This window comes from Petromyzon marinus, chromosome 83, assembly GCF_048934315.1.
Source record: "Petromyzon marinus isolate PM22_M1 ecotype Great Lakes invasive population chromosome 83, UKy_Petmar_22M1.pri1.0, whole genome shotgun sequence".
In the NCBI taxonomy this organism is placed as follows: Eukaryota; Metazoa; Chordata; class Hyperoartia; order Petromyzontiformes; family Petromyzontidae; genus Petromyzon; species Petromyzon marinus.
Window position 1 is genome coordinate 803,357 of NC_133748.1, and position 22,639 is coordinate 825,995.

A 22,639-nucleotide genomic window follows, 5' to 3' on the forward strand; every position below is an offset into this window, starting at 1 on the left:
GGTGAAAGTGTGTGTACAGGTGTAGGTGTGTACAGGTGTAGGTGTTTACACAGGTGTGAGTGTGTACAGGTGTAGGTGTGTACACAGGTGTAGGTGTGTACAGGTGAGTGTGTGTACACAGGTGACAGTGTGTACAGGTGTAGGCATGAACAGGTGTGAGTGTGTACAGGTGTAGGTGTGTACAGGTGTGTGTACAGGTGTAGGTGTGTACAGGTGTAGGTGTGTACACAGGTGTAGGTGTGTACAGGTGTAGGTGTGTACACAGGTGAGAGTGTGTGTACAGGTGTAGGTGTGTACACAGGTGATAGTGTGTACACATGTGTAGGTGTGTACAGGTGATAGTGTGTACACAGGTGTGTACACAGGTGAGAGTGTGTACACAGGTGTAGGTGTGTACACAGGTGTAGGTGTGTACACAGGTGAGACTGTGTACACAGGTGTGGGTGTGTACAAGTGTGTGTGTACAGGTGAGAGTGTGTACAGATGTGTGTGTACAGGTGTGTGTGTGAGTGTAGAGGTGTGTGAGTGTACAGGTGTCTGTGTATGTACAGGTAACGGGAGCGGTAGTGTAGTGGTTAGCGCTACGCTGCGCTACGAACCTGGCGACCCGGGTTCGATTCCCGCTCACGGCCAACACCAGTGACGATTATCTGAACCGGTGCCCGGCCTCCCCTAGGTCGACTCAGCCTTCAATGAGTACCTGGTGCGGTGGATAAAAACATCGCCACTGGGGAGACAAAGGCGGTCGGGCGTGGTGCTGGCCACCCACCCCCTCGTGTACCATTCCGGCCTTCATAGGTGCTCGCTAACAGCACTTGCCCCTACAGTCTGTCAAGGCTATGAGGGGGATCTTTGTCTTTGTGTGTACAGGTGTAGTGTGTGCGCAGGTGTGAGTGTATAAAGGGGAGCTGGGAGGAGTTCCGGGTTCAGCTGTTTGCTGTTTGTCGCTGTCGCTGTTTGTCGCTCGCTCGCTCGCTATGAAGGCCGCGGTCATCTCGCTCGTGGTGATGGTGGTGGTGGTGATGATGGTGGCTGTGGGTAAGTGGTGTGAGAGCCGTCTGTGGGCAGTGTATGTGTACCTGTGTGTGTACCTGTGTGTGTACCTGTGTGTCTGTGTGTGTACCTGTGTGTCTGTGTGTGTAACTGTGTGTGTATGTGTACCTGTGTGTGTGTCTACCTGTGTGTAATACCTGTTTGTGTGTGTACCTGTGTGTGTGTGTGTGTACCTGTGTGTGTGTGTGTGTACCTGTGTGTGTGTGTGTGTACCTGTGTGTGTGTGTGTGTACCTGTGTGTGTGTGTGTGTACCTGTGTGTGTGTGTACCTGTGTGTGTGTGTGTACCTGTGTGTGTGTGTGTACCTGTGTGTGTGTGTGTACCTGTGTGTGTGTGTACACCTGTGTGTGTGTACACCTGTGTGTGTGTACACCTGTGTGTGTGTGTGTACACCTGTGTGTGTGCGTGTACACCTGTGTGTGTGCGTGTACCTGTGTGTGTGCGTGTACCTGTGTATGTGTGTACCTGTGTATGTGTGTACCTGTGTGTGTGTGTAAGAAACATTTAGGCTGGCCTGCCTACGATCCATCCTGGGTTTAACCAGGCTGGATTGTGTGAGGAGCTCACAAATCCTTGAAAGATCTGGGCAAGGTCCCATCGGTGAGCTCCTCCGGCAGGCAAGGCTACGATGGCTGGGTCATGTAGCCCGCATGCCCAGCCACCGCATGCCGTAACAGCTTTTGTTCGGCCGGATCGAGGGGGCTAAACGGGCGCGGCACGGGCTAGAGAAGAGATGGAGTGATGTGGTACAGGAGGATGTGGAGCTGAGTGGACTTGCCGATGACTGGTACCAGCGGTGTCAAGATCGGCCTCTGTGGAGGAGGCTCGTGAAGGATGCTACTGGGCAGTTGGAGGTAGTCGCCCTCCAACAACAACGGAGGGCGGAGGAGCGACGCTCACAACAACGAGCGGAGCGCCGGGTGGCTAAAGCACAGCAGGTTGGCACAGTAGGGGGCACAGGTGGTGCATCAGCCAGTCATCTCAGTCAGTCGACCCGTGGCACCTGCTGGGTCTGCCCCGTGACCTCCTGCCAGCGGGCGTTCGACACTTCACGTGGCCTCAGGGTGCACATAGCCTGGCACAAGCGTCGTGGTGACGTCAACGCCACTTAGTGGCGAATGGCGGTTGTTGTTGTTGTTGTGTGTAGTGTGTGTCTATGTGTGTGTGTGTACCTGTGTGTGTGTGTGTACCTGTGTGTGTGTGTGTATACCTGTGTGTGTGTGTACCTGTGTGTGTCTACCTGTGTGTGTATGTCTACCTGTGTGTGTGTGTGTGTGTACCTGTGTGTGTGTGTGTACCTGTGTGTGTGTCTACCTGTGTGTGTCTACACACACACAGGTAGACAAACAGCGATAGTGTAGCGGTTAGCGCTACGCTGCGCTATGAACCTGGCGACCCGGGTTCGATTCCCGCTCACGGCCAACACCAGTGACGATTATCTGAACCGGTCCCGAGCCTCCCCTAGGTCGACTCAGCCTCAAATGAGTACCTGGTGCGGTGTGTAATAAACATCGCCACAAGGGAGACAAAGGCGGTCGGGCGTGGTGCTGGCCACCCACCCCCTCGTGTACCGTTCCGGCCTTCATAGGTGCTCGCTAACAGCACTTGCCCCTACAGTCTGTTAAGGCTATATGGGGGATCTTTGTCTACCTGTGTGTGTACACTTTGTGTGTGTGTGTGTACCTGTGTGTGTGTACACTGTGTGTGTGTACACTGTGTGTGTGTGTACACTGTGTGTGTGTGTACACTGTGTGTGTGTACCCTGTGTGTGTGTACACTGTGTGTGTGTGTACACTGTGTGTGTGTGTGTGTACACTGTGTGTGTGTGTGTACACTGTGTGTGTGTGTGTACACTGTGTGTGTACACTGTGTGTGTGTACCCTGTGTGTGTCTACCTGTGTGTGTGTACCCTGTGTGTATGTGTGTGTACACTGTGTGTGTGTGTACACTGTGTGTGTGTCTACCTGTGTGTGTGTGTACCTGTGTGTGTGTCTACCTGGGTGTGTGTACCCTGTGTGTCACTATGTGTACACTGTGTGTGTGTGTGTACACTGTGTGTGTGTGCGTGTACACTGTGTGTGTGCATGTACACTGTGTGTGTGCGTGTGTACACTGTGTGTGTGTGTACACTGTGTGTGTGTGCATGTACACTGTGTGTGTGTGCATGTACACTGTGTGTGTGCGTGTGTACACTGTGTGTGTGTGTGTACACTGTGTGTGTGTGTACCTGTGTGTGTGTGTACACTGTGTGTGTGTGTCTACCTGTGTGTGTGTACACTGTGTGTGTGTGTACACTGTGTGTGTGTGTACACTGTGTGTCTAGCTGTGTGTGTACACTGTGTGTGTGTGTGTCTACCTGTGTGTGTGCACACTGTGTGTGTGCGTATGTGTACACTGTGTGTGTGTACACTGTGTGTGTGTGTGTGTCACTGTGTGTGTATCACTGTGTGTGTGTGTCACTGTGTGTGTATCACTGTGTGTGTGTGTATCACTGTGTGTGTGTGTACACTGTGTGTGTGTGTACACTGTGTGTGTGTACACTGTGTGTGTGTACACTGTGTGTGTGTACACTGTGTGTGTGTGTGTGTACACTGTGTGTGTGTACACTGTGTGTGTGTGTGTACTGTTTGTGTGTCTACCTGTGTGTGTGTGTACTGTTTGTGTGTCTACCTGTGTGTGTGTGTGTACACTGTGTGTACACTGTGTTTGTACACTGTGTGTGTACACTGTGTGTGTGTGTACACTGTGTGTGTGTGTACACTGTGTGTGTGTGTACACTGTGTGTGTACACTGTGTGTGTGTGTGTACACTGTGTGTGTGTGTGTACACTGTGTGTGTGTGTGTACACTGTGTGTGTGTGTGTACACTGTGTGTGTACACTGTGTGTGTGTACACTGTGTGTGTGTACACTGTGTGTGTGTACACTGTGTGTGTGTCCACTGTGTGTGTGTACACTGTGTGTGTGTGTACACTGTGTGTGTGTACACTGTGTGTGTGTACACTGTGTGTGTGTACACTGTGTGTGTGTACACTGTGTGTGTGTGTGTGTACACTGTGTGTGTGTGTGTGTACACTGTGTGTGTGTGTGTACACTGTGTGTGTGTGTGTACACTGTGTGTGTGTGTGTACACTGTGTGTGTGTGTACACTGTGTGTGTGTGTGTACAATGTGTGTGTGTGTACACTGTGTGTGTACACTGTGTGTGTGTACACTGTGTGTGTACACTGTGTGTGTGTACACTGTGTGTGTGTCCACTGTGTGTGTGTACACTGTGTGTGTGTGTACACTGTGTGTGTGTACACTGTGTGTGTGTACACTGTGTGTGTGTACACTGTGTGTGTGTGTGTGTACACTGTGTGTGTGTGTGTGTACACTGTGTGTGTGTGTGTACACTGTGTGTGTGTGTGTACACTGTGTGTGTGTGTGTACACTGTGTGTGTGTGTGTACAATGTGTGTGTGTGTACTCGCAGGGGAGGGCCAGGACATCCAGAAGAGTGAAGGACAGGAGAGAGAAGTGAGACAACACTCACTCATTCACTCACTCATACACTCACTCATACACTCACTAAGTCACTCACTCATACACTCACTCATACACTCACTCACTCATACACTCACTCACTCATACACTCACTCACTCATACACTCACTCATACACTCACTCATACACTCACTCACTCATACACTCACTCATACACTCACTCACTCATACACTCACTCACTCATACACTCACTCATACACTCACTCATACACTCACTCATACACTCACTCACTCATACACTCACTCATTCACTCACTCATACACTCACTCATTCACTCACTCACTCATACACTCACTCATACACTCACTCATACACTCACTCATTCACTCACTCATACACTCATACACTCACTCACTCATACACTCACTCATACACTCACTCATACACTCACTCATACACTCACTCACTCATACACTCACTCATACACTCACTCATACACTCACTCACTCATACACTCACTCATACACTCACTCACTCATACACTCACTCACTCATACACTCATACACTCACTCACTCATACACTCACTCATACACTCACTCACTCATACACTCACTCATACACTCACTCATACGCTCACTCATACGCTCACTCATACGCTCACTCATACACTCACTCATACACTCACTCATACACTCACTCATATACTCACTCATACACTCACTCATACACTCACTCACTCATATACTCACTCACTAATACACTCACTCATACACTCACTCATACACTCACTCACTCATACACTCACTCACTCATACACTCACTCACTCATACACTCACTCACTCATGCACTCACTCACTCATACACTCACTCACTCATGCACTCACTCACTCATACACTCATACACTCACTCATACACTCACTCATACACTCACTCACTCATACACTCACTCACTCATACACACACTCACTTATACACTCACTCACTCACTCATACACACACTCACTCATACACTCACTCATACACACACTCACTCATACACTCACTCACTCACCCACTCACTCACTCATACACTCACTCACTCACCCACTCACTCATACACTCACTCATACACTCACTCACCCACTCACTCACTCATACACTCACTCATACACTGACTCACTCATACACTCACTTACTCACCCACTCACTCACTCATACACTCACTCATACACTCACTCATACACTCACTCATACACTCATACACTCACTCACTCATTCATACACTCATTCATACACTCATACACTCATTCATACACTCACTTATACACTCACTCACACACTCACTCACTCATACACTCACTCATACACTCATACACTCACTCACACACTCACTCACTCATACACTCACTCATACACTCATACACTCACTCACTCACACACTCATACACTCATTCATACACTCATTCACTCACTCATACACTCACTCATACACTCACTCATACACTCACTCATACACTCACTCACACACTCACTCACTCATACACTCACTCATACACTCATACACTCACTCACTCATACACTCACTCACTCACACACTCATACACTCATTCATACTCTCACTCTCACTCACTCATACACTCATACACTCACTCATACACTCATACACTCACTCATACACTCACACACTCACTCATACACTCACTCACTAATACACTCATTCATACACTCACTCACTCATACACTCACTCACTCATACACTCACTCACTCATACACTCATACACTCACTCACTCATACACTCATACACTCACTCATACACTCACACACTCACTCATACACTCACTCACTAATACACTCATTCATACACTCACTCACTCATACACTCACTCACTCATACACTCACTCACTCACTCATACACTCACTCACTCACCCACTCACTCACTCACCCACTCACTCACTCATACACTCACTCACTCACCCACTCACTCACTCATACACTCACTCACTCATACACTCACTCACCCACTCACTCACTCATACACTCACTCATACACTGACTCACTCATACACTCACTTACTCACCCACTCATTCACTCATACACTCACTCATACACTCACTCACTTATACACTCACTCACTCATACACTCACTCACTCACTTATACACTCACTCACTTATACACTCACTCACTCATACACTCACTCACTTATACACTCACTCACTTATACACTCACTCACTCATACACTCACTCACTCATACACTCACTCACTCATACACTCACTTACTCACCCACTCACTCACTCATACACTCACTCACTCATACACTCACTCATACACTCACACACTCATACACTCACTTACTCACCCACTCACTCACTCATACACTCACTCACTCATACACTCACTCACTCATACACTCACTCATACACTCACTCACCCACTCACTCACTCATACACTCACTCATACACTCACTCATACACTCACTCACTCATACACTCACTCACTCATACACTCACCCACCCACCCATTCACCCACCCCCCCACCACCCCCCCACTCACCCACCCCCCCACCACCCCCCCACCCACCCCCCCACCACCCCCCCACTCACCCACCCCCCCACCACCCCCCCACCCACCCCCCCACCACCCCCCCACTCACCCACCCCCCCACCCCCCCCACCACCCCCCCACCCCCCCCACCACCCCCCCACCCCCCCCCCCACCCACCCCCCCACCCCCCCCACCACCCCCCCACCCCCCCACCACCCCCCACCCACCCCCCCACCACCCCCCCACTCACCCACCCCCCCACCCCCCCACCACCCCCCCACCCCCCCACCACCCCCCCACCCCCCCACCCCCCCCCCCCACCACCCCCCCCCCCACAGGCTGACTGCTCTTCCTTCTCCGCGATGCTCCCGGGCTGTCCCAGGAACTTTGCCGCCGTCTGTGGCTCAGACGGCCGCGAATACCCCAACGAGTGCACGCTCTGTGCACACAACCTGTGAGTAGGGTGCACCTAGCCTGGCACCGACACAGCCTGTGAGTATGGTGTGCACACAACCTGTGAGTAGGGTGCACCTAGCCTGGCACTGTCATGACCTGTGAGTATGGTGCACCTAGCCTGGCACTGTCATGACCTGTGAGTAGGGTGCACCTAGCCTGGCACCGACACAGCCTGTGAGTATGGTGCACCTAGCCTGGCACTGACACAACCTGTGAGTAGGGTGCACCTAGCCTGGCACCGACATGACCTGTGAGTAGGGTGCACCTAGCCTGGCACTGTCACAACCTGTGAGTATGGTGCACGCTCTGTGCACACAACCTGTGAGTATGGTGCACCTAGCCTGGCACCGACACAGCCTGTGAGTATGGTGCACGCTCTGTGCACACAACCTGTGAGTAGGGTGCACCTAGCCTGGCACCGACACAGCCTGTGAGTAGGGTGCACCTAGCCTGGCACTGAGACAACCTGTGAGTAGGGTGCACCTAGCCTGGCACTGACACAACCTGTGAGTAGGGTGCACCTAGCCTGGCACCGACATGACCTGTGAGTATGGTGCACCTAGCCTGGCACCGACATGACCTGTGAGTAGGGTGCACGCTCTGTGCACACAACCTGTGAGTAGGGTGCACCTAGCCTGGCACCGACATGACCTGTGAGTAGGGTGCACGCTCTGTGCACACAACCTGTGAGTAGGGTGCACCTAGCCTGGCACCGACATGACCTGTGAGTAGGGTGCACCTAGCCTGGCACCGACACAACCTGTGAGTATGGTGTGCACACAACCTGTGAGTAGGGTGCACCTAGCCTGGCACCGACATGACCTGTGAGTAGGGTGCACCTAGCCTGGCACTGACACAACCTGTGAGGAGTGTGTGCACACAACCTGTGAGTAGGGTGCACCTAGCCTGGCACCGACACAACCTGTGAGTAGGGTGCACGCTCTGTGCACACAACCTGTGAGTAGGGTGCACCTAGCCTGGCACCGACATGACCTGTGAGTAGGGTGCACCTAGCCTGGCACTGAGACAACCTGTGAGTAGGGTGCACCTAGCCTGGCACTGAGACAACCTGTGAGTAGGGTGCACGCTCTGTGCACACAACCTGTGAGTAGGGTGCACCTAGCCTGGCACTGAGACAACCTGTGAGTATGGTGCACCTAGCCTGGCACTGAGACAACCTGTGAGTAGGGTGTGCACACAACCTGTGAGTAGGGTGCACCTAGCCTGGCACTGAGACAGCCTGTGAGTAGGGTGCACCTAGCCTGGCACTGACACAACCTGTGAGTAGGGTGCACGCTGTGTGCACACAACCTGTGAGTATGGTGCACCTAGCCTGGCACTGAGACAACCTGTGAGTATGGTGCACCTAGCCTGGCACTGACATGACCTGTGAGTAGGGTGCACGCTCTGTGCACACAACCTGTGAGTAGGGTGCACCTAGCCTGGCACTGAGACAACCTGTGAGTAGGGTGCACGCTCTGTGCACACAACCTGTGAGTAGGGTGCACCTAGCCTGGCACTGTCACAACCTGTGAGTATGGTGCACCTAGCCTGGCACTGACACAACCTGTGAGTAGGGTGCACCCTCTGTGCACACAACCTGTGAGTATGGTGCACCTAGCCTGGCACCGACATGACCTGTGAGTAGGGTGCACCTAGCCTGGCACCGACACAACCTGTGAGTATGGTGCACCTAGCCTGGCACCGACACAGCCTGTGAGTATGGTGCACCTAGCCTGGCACTGACACAACCTGTGAGTAGGGTGTGCACCTAGCCTGGCACTGAGACAGCCTGTGAGTATGGTGCACCTAGCCTGGCACCGACACAGCCTGTGAGTATGGTGCACCTAGCCTGGCACTGACATGACCTGTGAGTATGGTGCACCTAGCCTGGCACTGACATGACCTGTGAGTAGGGTGCACCTAGCCTGGCACTGACATGACCTGTGAGTATGGTGCACCTAGCCTGGCACTGACACAGCCTGTGAGTATGGTGCACCTAGCCTGGCACTGACACAACCTGTGAGTAGGGTGTGCACCTAGCCTGGCACTGACACAACCTGTGAGTATGGTGCACCTAGCCTGGCACCGACACAGCCTGTGAGTATGGTGCACCTAGCCTGGCACTGACACAACCTGTGAGTAGGGTGTGCACCTAGCCTGGCACTGAGACAGCCTGTGAGTAGGGTGCACCTAGCCTGGCACCGACACAGCCTGTGAGTATGGTGCACCTAGCCTGGCACCGACACAACCTGTGAGTATGGTGTGCACCTAGCCTGGCACTGACATGACCTGTGAGTATGGTGCACCTAGCCTGGCACTGAGACAACCTGTGAGTATGGTGCACCTAGCCTGGCACTGACACAGCCTGTGAGTATGGTGCACCTAGCCTGGCACCGACATGACCTGTGAGTAGGGTGCACCCTCTGTGCACACAACCTGTGAGTAGGGTGCACCTAGCCTGGCACTGAGACAACCTGTGAGTAGGGTGCACCTAGCCTGGCACTGACACAGCCTGTGAGGAGTGTGTGTACACAACCTGTGAGTAGGGTGTGCACCTAGCCTGGCACTGAGACAGCCTGTGAGCGTGCATGCTGTGTGTACACAACCTGTGAGTAGGGTGCACCTAGCCTGGCACTGACACAACCTGTGAGTAGGGTGCACCTAGCCTGGCACTGACACAACCTGTGAGTAGGGTGCACCTAGCCTGGCACTGACACAACCTGTGAGTAGGGTGCACCTAGCCTGGCACTGTCACAATCTGTGAGTATGGTGCACCTAGCCTGGCACTGACACAACCTGTGAGTAGGGTGCACCTAGCCTGGCACTGACACAACCTGTGAGTAGGGTGCACCTAGCCTGGCACTGAGACAACCTGTGAGTATGGTGCACCTAGCCTGGCACCGACACAACCTGTGAGTAGGGTGCACCTAGCCTGGCACTGACACAGCCTGTGAGTATGGTGCACCTAGCCTGGCACCGACACAACCTGTGAGTAGGGTGCACCTAGCCTGGCACTGTCACAATCTGTGAGTATGGTGCACCTAGCCTGGCACTGACACAACCTGTGAGTATGGTGCACCTAGCCTGGCACTGACACGACCTGTGAGTAGGGTGCACCTAGCCTGGCACTGACACAGCCTGTGAGTAGGGTGCACCTAGCCTGGCACTGTCACAACCTGTGAGTAGAGTGTGTGTACACAACCTGTGAGTAGGGTGTGCACCTAGCCTGGCACTGACATGACCTGTGAGTATGGTGCACCTAGCCTGGCACTGACACAGCCTGTGAGTATGGTGCACCTAGCCTGGCACTGACACAGCCTGTGAGTAGGGTGCACCTAGCCTGGCACCGACACAGCCTGTGAGTATGGTGCACCTAGCCTGGCACCGACACAACCTGTGAGTAGGGTGTGCACCTAGCCTGGCACCGACACAACCTGTGAGTATGGTGCACCTAGCCTGGCACCGACATGACCTGTGAGTAGGGTGCACCCTCTGTGCACACAACCTGTGAGTAGGGTGCACCTAGCCTGGCACTGAGACAACCTGTGAGTATGGTGCACCTAGCCTGGCACTGACATGACCTGTGAGTATGGTGCACCTAGCCTGGCACTGACACAGCCTGTGAGTAGAGTGTGTGTACACAACCTGTGAGTAGGGTGTGCACCTAGCCTGGCACTGACACAGCCTGTGAGTAGGGTGTGCATCTAGCCTGGAACGGACACGTGTGTATGTGTGTGTCTGTGTGTATTTGTGTGTTTACGTGTCTGTGTGTGTTTATGTGTCTGTGTGTGTTTATGTGTCTGTGTGTGTCTGTGTCCGTGTGTGTCTGTGTCCGTGTGTCTATACCTGTGTGTGTGTCTACCTGTGTGTGTGTCTACCTGTGTGTGTGTCTACCTGTGTGTGTGTCTACCTGTGTGTGTGTGTACCTGTGTGTGTGTGTACCTGTGTGTGTCTACCTGTGTGTGTCTACCTGTGTGTGTGTCTACCTGTGTGTGTGTCTACCTGTGTGTGTGTGTACCTGTGTGTGTGTGTGTCTACCTGTGTGTGTGTCTACCTGTGTGTGTGTCTACCTGTGTGTGTGTCTACCTGTGTGTGTGTCTACCTGTGGGGAGCGATATTGTAGCGGTTAGCGCTACGCTGCGCTATGAACCTGGCGACCCGGGTTCGATTCCCGCTCACGGCCAACACCAGTGACGATTATCTGAACCGGTCCCGGGCCTCCCCTAGGTCGACTCAGCCTCAAATGAGTACCTGGTGCGGTGTGTAAACATTGCCACTAGGGAGACAAAGGCGGTCGGGCGTGGTGCTGGCCACCCACCCCCTCGTGTACCGTTCCGGCCTTCATAGGTGCTCGCTAACAGCACTTGCCCCTACAGTCTGTTAAGGCTATATGGGGGATCTTTGTTCTTTGTGTCTACCTGTGTGTGTGTGTAGCTGTGTGTGTGTCTACCTGTGTGTGTGTCTACCTGTGTGTGTACGTGTGTGTGTGTCTACCTGTGTGTGTACGTGTGTGTGTGTCTACCTGTGTGTGTACGTGTGTGTGTGTCTACCTATGTGTGTGTGTATTTGTGTGTACTGCACAGATGCCATATTTTTCTGTCCGTCTGCTACAGCAGAGGTGTAGGGAATTCCAACAAGACCAACCCTGCTCTATTGACCTGGTCAAGGCCTATGAGACCATCAGTAGGCCTGGCCTCTGGGTCGTTCTTCGTGCTTTTGGAGTCCCTGACCCTCCGTTCTGAAACCGCTGTCCTACCTCAAAGTGTCCTCCTCTACCGGTGCAGATAGTTTTCCCGTCTTTGCTCTGCTAACTGTTGGTCACCTAATGTACAAACCTATAGCCCCATATTTTCAACCTGTCCATCAAAGGAGCATCAGTTCCTCTAGAATGGAAACATTCCTATGTCCGTCCACTTCGCAAAGGGGGGCCCTTAAGATGATCCCGATAACTACCGGCCTATCTCAATTTCGTCCCCGTTGATGGAAAATCTTCGAAAAATGATTGAACTACCAAATTAGCGGTTTCCTGTCCACCGACAATCTACCACATCTAAAACAATCTGGGTTCCGCAAAAAAAAAATACAGCTGCATTAGACTCTCCGAATCAAATTTACAGTCACCTTGATAATAAGCGGTACTGTTACCTGTCTTTTTCTTGACCTGTCCAAAGCTTTCGATACAGTAGACCACAACACCCCCTGCTTAGTAAACTAAGTTGCCTCGGTGTTCTCCCGAAAACGCGGTACAATGGTTAAAAGATTTCCTCTTTTCTCGCACCCAAGCTGTGCTCACAGATGGTTGGAGGTCAAACGGCGTCAAGATAACTCAAGGGGTTCCACAGGGTTCCATCCTCGGGCCCCCTCTTGTTCTCTCTCTACGTCAATGACTTGGGCACTGACCCGGATCATTCCGGGGTAGATCTTTTTGCAGATGACACGATACTGATTACTGCTGGCCGCTCTCCGGATGACGTGATTGCTAAGCTCTCCAGGGCGATTTCAACAAACTACAACATCAGCTAGCTGCTCTTAAACTAGTCCTGAATACCTCCAAAACCAAGGTGCTATGCTTCTCACCGGGACTAAAGCGGGAAGTTATTTTTCCCCAGTTACATTCCTTGAATAATTATCAAATAGAGCAAGTCAAGATTTATGAGTATCTTGGGGTCATCCTGGATTCAAACACTGAATTTTGAAGATCACACTGATTATATTGGTAAAAAGACAAAAAAATTGGTTTTCTGTATCGACACAAGCACTGCTTCCCCCCAATGTTCCGTTTGGAATTGATAAAAGCTACCATACTGCCTCTACTTGACTACTGTGACATCGTGTATAAATCAGCCCCAAGTACTGTACTGAAGAAGCTTGATTCCATCTATCACTCGGCCTTAAGATTTGCATTGAACTGCCCATATAGGACTCACCACTGTGATCTCTACATTGGGTCAAAACTTAACATCTCTTAATGTTCAACGGCTTGTGCACCAGATCTTATTTATTCACGATGTACTTACAAATAAAATCCGCAGACTTACCTGCTGCTGGATCTCCTCTCTCTGTTTCAAAGAACAAATTTGACCTCAGGTCTTCGCTCATTTACCAACTTCACATTCCCCTATTGCCGTACAAAAACCGGAGGAAGGGCCTTTGCTATTGATGCCCCCAGGGTCTGGAATGCTATTGCCAATAAACTGCAACGTGAATCGCTACCTATGAGATCTTCACTCAAAACTGCTCTAGAGGAGTTGTTACACCCCTAGCTGCCGCTGCTATTCAATGGTCGAAAATATGGCTCTAGATTTTGGTGTTATAATTTATTTACGTAGTTTATTGTAAAAAAAATTCGGTCACAGTCCCTATGATCACTGTTACATTGCATTTATGGCTTTTATTTTGGTGATTTCGAAAACGTTTTTTTGGTTTGGCCATGTGTGTGTTTATTGTAGTACGGAGTTAGACTGATGGCCTTAATCTTAGTTGTCTTGTGGTTGTTGTGGTTGTTGTTTGACTTTGCATCCCACTGGGATTTTTGCACACAGTGTTGGTGGTTGTACGGTGCTATTTCAGGAATATTTTGATGTTTTTTTTCCTGAATTTTCTGTTTTGCACAGTCACACAAAGTCACTTTAAGATGTTGTCTTGTTCGTGTTTTTGGTTTTATGTTTGTTGTGGTTGCACCCGATTCAAGAGCCAAATGGCTCACAGGGCTATACCAACATAAATTGAACTATGGAACGATCATTAAGGACCTTCATGATGGTGAGCGGGCCCGGGTAAAACTACGTGGCCGGGAGTCGGAGCCATTCCCTGTTCACCTTGCGGGGTGCGACAGGGATGTCCTCTGGCTCCCACATTATTTAACATCTATTTTGACCACGTAGTTCGTGAAGCCTTCAGCAGCTGTACCGGGGGAATCTCCATATGGTACAGATATAATGGGAGGCTGATCGATGCCCAGGTGCGGTCAAGGGATGGCTCCCTATTGCTCAACCACGTTATGTATGCTGATGATTTGGTAATAGCTGCTCAGTCAGAGGAGGAGTTGGAGGCGCTGCTGCTGAGACTGGAGCATGCCACTAAGAGGTGGGGCCTTACCATCAGCCCCACCAAAACTAAGCGCCTGCCTGGGTATTTTGTACCATCGGACACTCCACCCCCACAACTCCCAATCGGTGATGGGGCAGTTGTGGAGAGAGTGGAGAGTTTCCCATACCTGGACAGTGTGCTTATGACTGGCTCCAGTTTAACAGCAGAGGTCTCACTCCGAATCAGTCGAGCGGCAATATCTTTTCATCGGTTGCGTAACGCTGTGTGGAAGCTACCTGGTCTGTCGCTCCGCACGAAGCTTTGGGTGTTCTCGGCCACGGTCATTCCCTCCCTTCTCTACGCTTGCGAAACGTGGACCCCCCAAATGGAACATCTTTGCCGGTTAGAAACATTTAGGCTGGCCTGCCTACGATCCATCCTGGGTTTAACCAGGCTGGATTGTGTGAGGAGCTCACAAATCCTTGAAAGATCTGAGCAGGGTCCCATCGGTGAGCTCCTCCGGCAGGCAAGGCTGCGATGGCTGGGTCATGTAGCCCGCATGCCCAGCCACCGCATGCCGAAACAGCTTTTGTTCTGCCGGATTGAGGGGGCTAAGCGGGCGCGGCACGGGCTAGAGAAGAGATGGAGTGATGTGGTACAGGAGGACGTGGAGCTGAGTGGACTTGCCGATGACTGGTACCAGCGGTGTCAAGATCGGCCTCTGTGGAGGAGGCTCGTGAAGGACGCTACTGGGCAGTTGGAGGGAGTCGCCCTCCAACAACAACGGAGGGCAGAGGAGCGACGCTCACAACAATGAGCGGAGCTCCGGGTGGCTAAAGCACAGCAGGTTGGCACAGTAGGGGGCACAGGTGGTGCATCAGCCAGTCATCTCAGTCAGTCGACCCGTGGCACCTGGGTCTGCCCCGTGACCTCCTGCCAGCGGGCGTTCGACACTTCACGTGGCTTCAGGGTGCACATAGCCTGGCACAAGCGTCGTGGTGACGTCACCGCCACTTAGCGGCGAATGGCGGTTGTTGTTGTTGTTGTGTGTGTCTATGTGTGTGTGTCTCTGTGTGTGTGTCTCTGTGTGTGTGTGTGAGTGTCTCTGTGTGTCTGTGTGTTTGTGTGTAACTGTGTTTGTGTGTAACTGTGTGTGTGTAACTGTGTGTACACTGTGTAACTGTGTGTGTACACTGTGTGTAACTGTGTGTGTGTGTAAATGTGTGTGTGTGTAACTGTGTGTGTATGTAACTGTGTGTGTACACTGTGTAACTGTGTAACTGTGTGTGTACACTGTGTGTAACTGTGTAACTGTGTGTGTGTGTACACTGTGTGTAACTGTGTGTGTGTGTACACTGTGTGTGTAACTGTGTGTCTGTGTGTACACTGTGTGTAACTGTGTGTACACTGTGTGTACACACTGTGTGTAACTATGTCTCTGTGTGTGTGTAACTGTGTGTGTGTAACTGTGTGTGTAACTGTGTGTGTGTGTAACTGTGTGTAACTGTGTGTGTGTGTGTGTAACTGTGTGTGTGTGTAACTGTGTGTGTGTGTGTCTCTGTGTGTGTGTGCCCCAGGGAGAATTCTGCGTCTGTGCGGGTGTCTCACGACGGCGCCTGCTGAGGCAGCGCCTCCTGGAGGTCACCGGCGGGGGTCACCGGCGGGGGTCACCGGCGGGGGTCACCGGCGGGGGTCACCGGCGGGGGTCACCGGTGGGGGTCACCGGTGGGGGTCACCGGCGGGGGTCACCGGTGGGGGTCACCGGTGGGGGTCACCGGCGGGGCACGCGGAGGACGGCGTGGAGACCATCACTCCGTTTCTTACACAACCCGTGCCACACACACTTATACACTCACTCATACACTCACTCACTCACTCATACACACACTCACTCATACACTCACTCATACACTCACTCACTCACTCATACACTCACTCATACACTCACTCACTCACTCATACACTCACTCACTCATACACACACTCACTCATACACTCACTCACTCATACACTCATACACTCACTCACTCATACACTCACTCATACACTCACTCACTCATACACTCACTCATACACTCATACACTCACTCACTCATACACTCACTCACTCATACACTCATACACTCACTCACTCATACACTCACTCATACACTCACTCACTCATACACTCACTCATACACTCATACACTCACTCACTCATACACTCACTCACTCATACACTCACTCATACACTCATACACTCACTCACTCATACACACACTCACTCATACACTCACTCACTCATACACTCACTCACTCACTCATACACTCACTCACTCATACACACACTCACTCATACACTCACTCACTCATACACTCATACACTCACTCACTCATACACTCACTCACTCATACACTCACTCACTCATACACTCACTCACTCATACACTCATACACTCACTCACTCATACACTCACTCATACACTCATACACACATACACTCACTCATACATACACTCACTCACCCATACACTCACCCATACACTCACTCACTCTCTCACTCACACACTCACTCACTCATACACTCATTCATACACTCACTCATACACTCACTCATACACTCACTCACTCATACACTCACTCATACACTCACTCACTCACCACTCACTCATACGCCCACCCGCCCACACGCCCACCCGCCCACACGCCCACCCACCCGCCCACTCACCCACCCACTCACCCACCCACTCACCCACCCACTCACCCACTCACCCACTCACTCACCCACTCACCCACTCACTCACCCACTCACCCACTCATCCACTCACTTACTCACCCACTCACCCACTCACTCACTCTGATGTTGCAATAAATTTACTGACGTTGCTGAAGTTGATATCAGAGTCATTAAAGCACTGGAGGGTATAGATGTGTGGACTGCGGCAGTGAACTAAACAAGATGGAGGTTATCGATGTGGACTGCGGCAGTGAACTAAACAAGATGGAGGGTATCGGTGTGCGTACTGGCGGACAAGATGGAGAGGTATTCGTGTTGGGACTGGCGGGGTGAACTAAACAAGATGGAAGTATCAGTGTGGGTACTGGCGGGGTGAACTAAACAAGATGGAGGTATTGGTGTGGGTACTGGCGCGGTGAACTAAACAAGATGGAAGTATTGGTGTGGGTACTGGCGGGATAAACTAAACAAGATGGAGGTGTTGGTACTGGTCGGGTGAACTAAACAAGATGGAGGGTATCGGTGTGGGTACTGGCGAACAAGATGGAGAGGTATTAGTGTTGGGACTGGCGGGGTGAACTAAACAAGATGGAAGTATCAGTGTGGGTACTGGCGGGGTGAACTAAACACGATGGAGAGGTATTGGTGTTGGGACTGTCGGGGTGAACTAAACAAGATGGAAGTATCAGTGTATGTACTAGCGGGGTGAACTAAACACTAAACAAGATGGAGGTGTTGGTACTGGTCGGGTGAACTAAACAAGATGGAAGTATCAGTGTGGGTGCGGGGTGAACTAAACAAGATGGCGGGGGGTTAATAGTGGTGACGGAAGTGACGTTCAACCCCCCTCACCTCTTGGGCTTAACGGTCGGTAGTGACGTCACGGGAAGTGGATTTTTTGGCGGGCGATTGAATATTCGGCTGTGGTGGGAACTGTTGTGGTGGTGGTGGTTGTTGTTGTTGTGGTGGTGGTTGTGGTGGTGGTGTAGTGCTGTGGTGGTAGTTGTAGTGGTTGTTGTGGTGGTGGCAGTGGTGGTGGTAGTGGTGGTGGTGGTGTAGTGATGGTAGTGGTGGTGGTGGTGTAGTGATGGTAGTGGTGGTGGTGTAGTGGTGTGGTGTAGTAGTGGCGTAGTGGTGGTGGTGTAGTAGTGGTGGTGTAGTAGTGGTGGTGTAGTAGTGGTGGTGTAGTAGTGGTGGTGTAGTAGTGGTGGTGTAGTAGTGGTGATGTAGTAGTGGTGGTGTAGTAGTAGTGGTGGTGCTGTAGTAGTGGTGGTGTAGTAATGGTGGTGTAGTAGTGGTGGTGGTTGTAGTAGTGGTGGTGGTTGTAGTAGTGGTGGTGGTGTAGTGGTGTTGTAGTGAACATCGCTAGCACTGGGAGAGACAAAGGCGGCCGGGCGTGGTGGTGGTGCTGGCCACCCACACCCTCTGTGTGTAGCCACAGTGCCGGTAGCCTTCATAGACGCTGCTGCTGCTACTCGCTACTAACACAGCACTTGCCCCTACAGCCCTGTTAGAGGCTACCTGGGGGAGCTTTGTCTGTGTCTCAGCACTTGCCCCTACAGCCCTGCTAGAGGCTACCTGGGGGAGCTTTGTCTGTGTCGCAGCACTTGCCCCTACAGCCCTGCTAGAGGCTACCTGGGGGAGCTTTGTCTGTGTCTCAGCACTTGCCCCTACAGCCCTGCTAGAGGCTACCTGGGGGAGCTTTGTCTGTTTCTCAGCACTTGCCCCTACAGCCCTGCCAGAGGCTACCTGGGGGAGCGTGAGTATTGAGTGGTGAGTAGTCGTGGTGGTGAGTGAGTGGGTGAGTGAGTGGTGAGTAGTGGTGCTGAGTGAGTGAGTAGTGGTGAGTAGTGCTGAGTGAGTGGTGAGTGAGTGGTAGTAGTGGTGAGTAGTGGTGAATGAGTGAGTAGTAGTGGTGAGTAGTGAGTGAGGGGTGAGTGAGTGGTGAGTGAGTAGTGAGTAGTGGTGAGTGAGTGGTGAGTAGTAGTGGTGAGTAGTAGTGGTGAGTGCTGAGTGAGTAGTGAGTGTGGTGAGTAGTGGTGAGGAGTGGTGAGTGAGTGTAGTGGTGAGTAGTGGTGAGTGGTGGTGAGTAGTGGTAGTAGTGGTGAGTGAGTGTAGTGGTGAGTGGTGGTGAGTAGTAGTGAGTAGTGGTGAGTGGTGGTGAGTAGTGGTGAGTGAGTAGTGAGTGGTAGTGGTGGTGAGTGAGTAGTGAGTGTAGTGGTGAGTAGTAGTGGTGAGTAGTGAGTGGTAGTAGTGGTGAGTAGTGGTGAGTGAGTGTAGTGGTGAGTGTTAGTGAGTAGTGGTGAGTGAGTGTAGTGGTGAGTAGTGGTGAGTAGTGAGTGGTGGTGAGTAAGTAGTAGTGGTGAGTGAGTAGTGAGTGAGTGTAGTGGTGAGTAGTGGTGAGTGGTGAGTGAGTGTAGTGGTGAGTAGTAGTGAGTAGTGGTGAGTGAGTGTAGTGGTGAGTAGTGAGTGTAGTGGTGAGTAGTGGTGAGTAGTGAGTGTAGTAGTGAGTAGTAGTGGTGAGTAGTGAGTGCAGTGGTGAGTAGTGGTGAGTGTAGTGGTGAGTAGTGAGTAGTATTGAGTGAGTGTAGTGGTGAGTAGTAGTGAGTAGTGGTGAGTGAGTGTAGTGGTGAGTGAGTGTAGTGGTGAGTGGTGGTGAGTAGTGGTGAGTGTAGTGGTGAGTAGTGGTGAGTAGTAGTGAGTAGTGGTGAGTGAGTGTAGTGGTGAGTGAGTGTAGTGGTGAGTAGTGGTGAGTAGTAGTGAGTAGTGGTGAGTGAGTGTAGTGGTGAGTGAGTGTAGTGGTGAGTAGTAGTGAGTAGTGGTGAGTGAGTGTAGTGGTGAGTAGTGAGTGAGTGTAGTGGTGGTGAGTAGTGAGTGGTGAGTAGTGGTGAGTAGTGGTGAGTGAGTAGTGAGTGAGTGGTGAGTAGTGATGAGTAGTAGTGAGTAGTGGTGAGTAGTAGTGAGTAGTGGTGAGTGAGTGTAGTGGTGAGTGTAGTAGTGGTGAGTGAGTGTAGTGGTGAGTAGTAGTGAGTAGTGGTGAGTGAGTGTAGTGGTGAGTAGTGGTGAGTGAGTGTAGTGGTGAGTAGTGAGTGAGTGTAGTGGTGGTTGAGTAGTGAGTGGTGAGTAGTGGTGAGTGAGTAGTGAGTGTAGTGGTGAGTGGTGGTGAGTAGTGGTGAGTGAGTGTAGTGGTGAGTGGTGGTGAGTGAGTGTAGTGAGTGTAGTGGTGAGTAGTGGTGAGTAGTAGTGAGTGTAGTGGTGAGTAGTGGTGAGTGGTGAGTAGTAGTGAGTGTAGTGGTGAGTGGTGAGTAGTAGCGAGTGTAGTGGTGAGTGGTGGTGAGTGAGTGGTGAGTAGTGGTGAGTGGTAGTGAGTGTAGTGGTGAGTAGTGGTGGTGAGTGTGAATGATGGTGAGGCTCAGTGCGCTTGAGATGGAGATTCGGCGCGGAACCACGCGGAGGAGCCACGTGGAGGCGCTGCTGAGAGCCAACGTGAGTACAGTAGTACAGTACAGTAGTACAGTACAACAGCACAGTAATACAGTGCAGCAGTACAGTAGCACCAGTTCAGCAGTGCAGTGGTACAGTACATCTGTGCAGTTCAGTAGTGCGGTGTAGCAAGTACAGTAGTACAGTTCAGCAGTGCAGTAGCACAGTACAGTAGTGCAGTACAGTAGTGCAGTGGTACAGTAGTGCAGTGCGGCAGTACAGTAGCACAGTAGAAGAGTACAGTAGCACAGTAGAAGAGTACAGTAGCGCGGTAGAAGAGTACAGTAGAATAGTACCGTGGTACAGTACAGCCGTGCAGTAGCACAGTACAGTGATACAGTGCAGTAATACAGTACAATATAGTGCAGTAGCACAGTGCGGTAGCGCCGTACAGTAACACAGTACGGTAGCTTAGTACAGTAATACCGTGGCATAGCACAGTAACGTAGTACAGTAGTACAGTAGCGTTGTACAGTAGCATAGTGCAGTAATATGTAGCACATTACAGTAACACAGTACAGTAGCCTAGTGCGGTAGTGCAATACAGTAGTGTAGTGCAGTAACACAGCATAGTAGTACAGTGGCACAGTAGTACAGTAGCATAGCGCGTTAGCATAGTAATACAGTAGTGCATACAGTAACGCAGTACAGGAGCGCAACACAGTGTCACGGCACAGTACAGTAGTATATTGCGGTCATACAGTAGCACGGTACAGTAGTACAGTGTATCGCCGTATTACAGTAGCGTGGTACAGTAATGCAGTGGTACAGTAGCGCCGTACAGTAATACATTGCAGTAACACAGTGTAGTAGCCTAGTACAGTAGCACAGTGCGGTAGTACAGTACAGTAGTGTAGTGCAGTGACACAGTACAGCAACACAGTACAGTGGCACAGTAGCACAGTACGGTAATACAGTACGGTAGTGCAGTACGGCAGTGCGGTACAGTAGTGCGGCTGTACAGTAGGGTAGTGCAGTACAGTTATACAGTACCAACAGTATATCACAGTGCACTGTCTCCCCATCTCCCCAGGGTGGTGTTGTTGGTGGTGATGGTGGTGATGTTGTTGGTGGTGATGGTGATGGTGGTGTTGGTGGTGATGGTGGTGGTGGTGATGGTGGTGGTGATAGTGATGATGATGGTGGTGATGGTGGTGGTGATGGTTGTGATGGTGGTGATGATGGTGGTGATGGTGGTGGTGATGGTGGTGGTGTTGGTGGTGTTGTTGGAGTTGTTGGTGTCTCTGTGCGTGTGGCTGAGCTCACCTATCTCCCCCTCCACAGGGTGGTGGTGTTGGTGGTGGTGGTGTTGTTGGTGTTGTTGGTGTTGGTGGTGGTGTTGTTGGTGTCTCTGTGCGTGTGGCTGAGCTCGCCCATCTCCCCCTCCACAGGGCGGTGTTGGTGTTGGTGGTGTTGGTGTTGGTGGTGGTGTTGGTGTTGTTGGTGGTGGTGTTGGAGTTGGTGTTGGTGGTGTTGTTGGTGTCTCTGTGCGTGTGGCTGAGCTCGCCGCTGGCCTCGCTGGCGGCGCCTCGCGGCTGCTGCCGCCGCTCCTCGCCGCAGGACGCCCGGCACAGGCGGCGGCGGCGGCGGGCGTTGCCCTAGGGGCACTGGAGAGGGGCCGAGGTGCCCTCAGGGCACTGCAGCGATACAGGGAGGGTAGGGCGAGGGGTGAGGGTGAGGGGTGAGACACTCACCACACACTCACCAACACACTCACCAACACACCAACACACTCACCACACACACTCACCAACACACTCACCACCAACACACTCACCACGGGCCTTGCCCTAGGGGCACTGGAGAGGGGCCGAGGTGCCCTCAGGGCACTGCAGCGATACAGGGAGGATAGGGCGAGGGGTGAGGGGTGAGACACTCAC

At 51.8% G+C, this 22,639-nt stretch overlaps 1 protein-coding gene across 1 annotated transcript; it reads left to right on the forward strand.

Moving 5' to 3' along the window:
- The first annotated feature begins 875 nt into the window (after positions 1-875).
- LOC116937947 (trypsin inhibitor ClTI-1-like) lies at positions 876-17,430 on the forward strand. Its single transcript, XM_076057532.1, has 5 exons — positions 876-1,038; positions 4,525-4,568; positions 7,411-7,526; positions 16,138-16,194; positions 16,274-17,430. The coding sequence occupies exons 1-4, from the start codon at positions 978-980 to the stop codon at positions 16,181-16,183; spliced, it is 267 nt and encodes an 88-aa protein (XP_075913647.1). The 5' UTR covers positions 876-977; the 3' UTR covers positions 16,184-16,194; positions 16,274-17,430.
- The last annotated feature ends 5,209 nt before the right edge of the window (positions 17,431-22,639 follow it).

Coding starts and splice junctions, on each gene's coding strand:
- LOC116937947 (XM_076057532.1), top strand. CDS start 978: ATGAAGGCCGCGGTCATCTCGCTCGTGGTGATGGTGGTGGTGGTGATG. Junction 4,569..7,410: donor GTGAAGGACAGGAGAGAGAA/GTGAGACAACAC, acceptor CCCCCCCCACAG/GCTGACTGCTCTTCCTTCTC. Junction 7,527..16,137: donor ACGCTCTGTGCACACAACCT/GTGAGTAGGGTG, acceptor TGTGTGCCCCAG/GGAGAATTCTGCGTCTGTGC.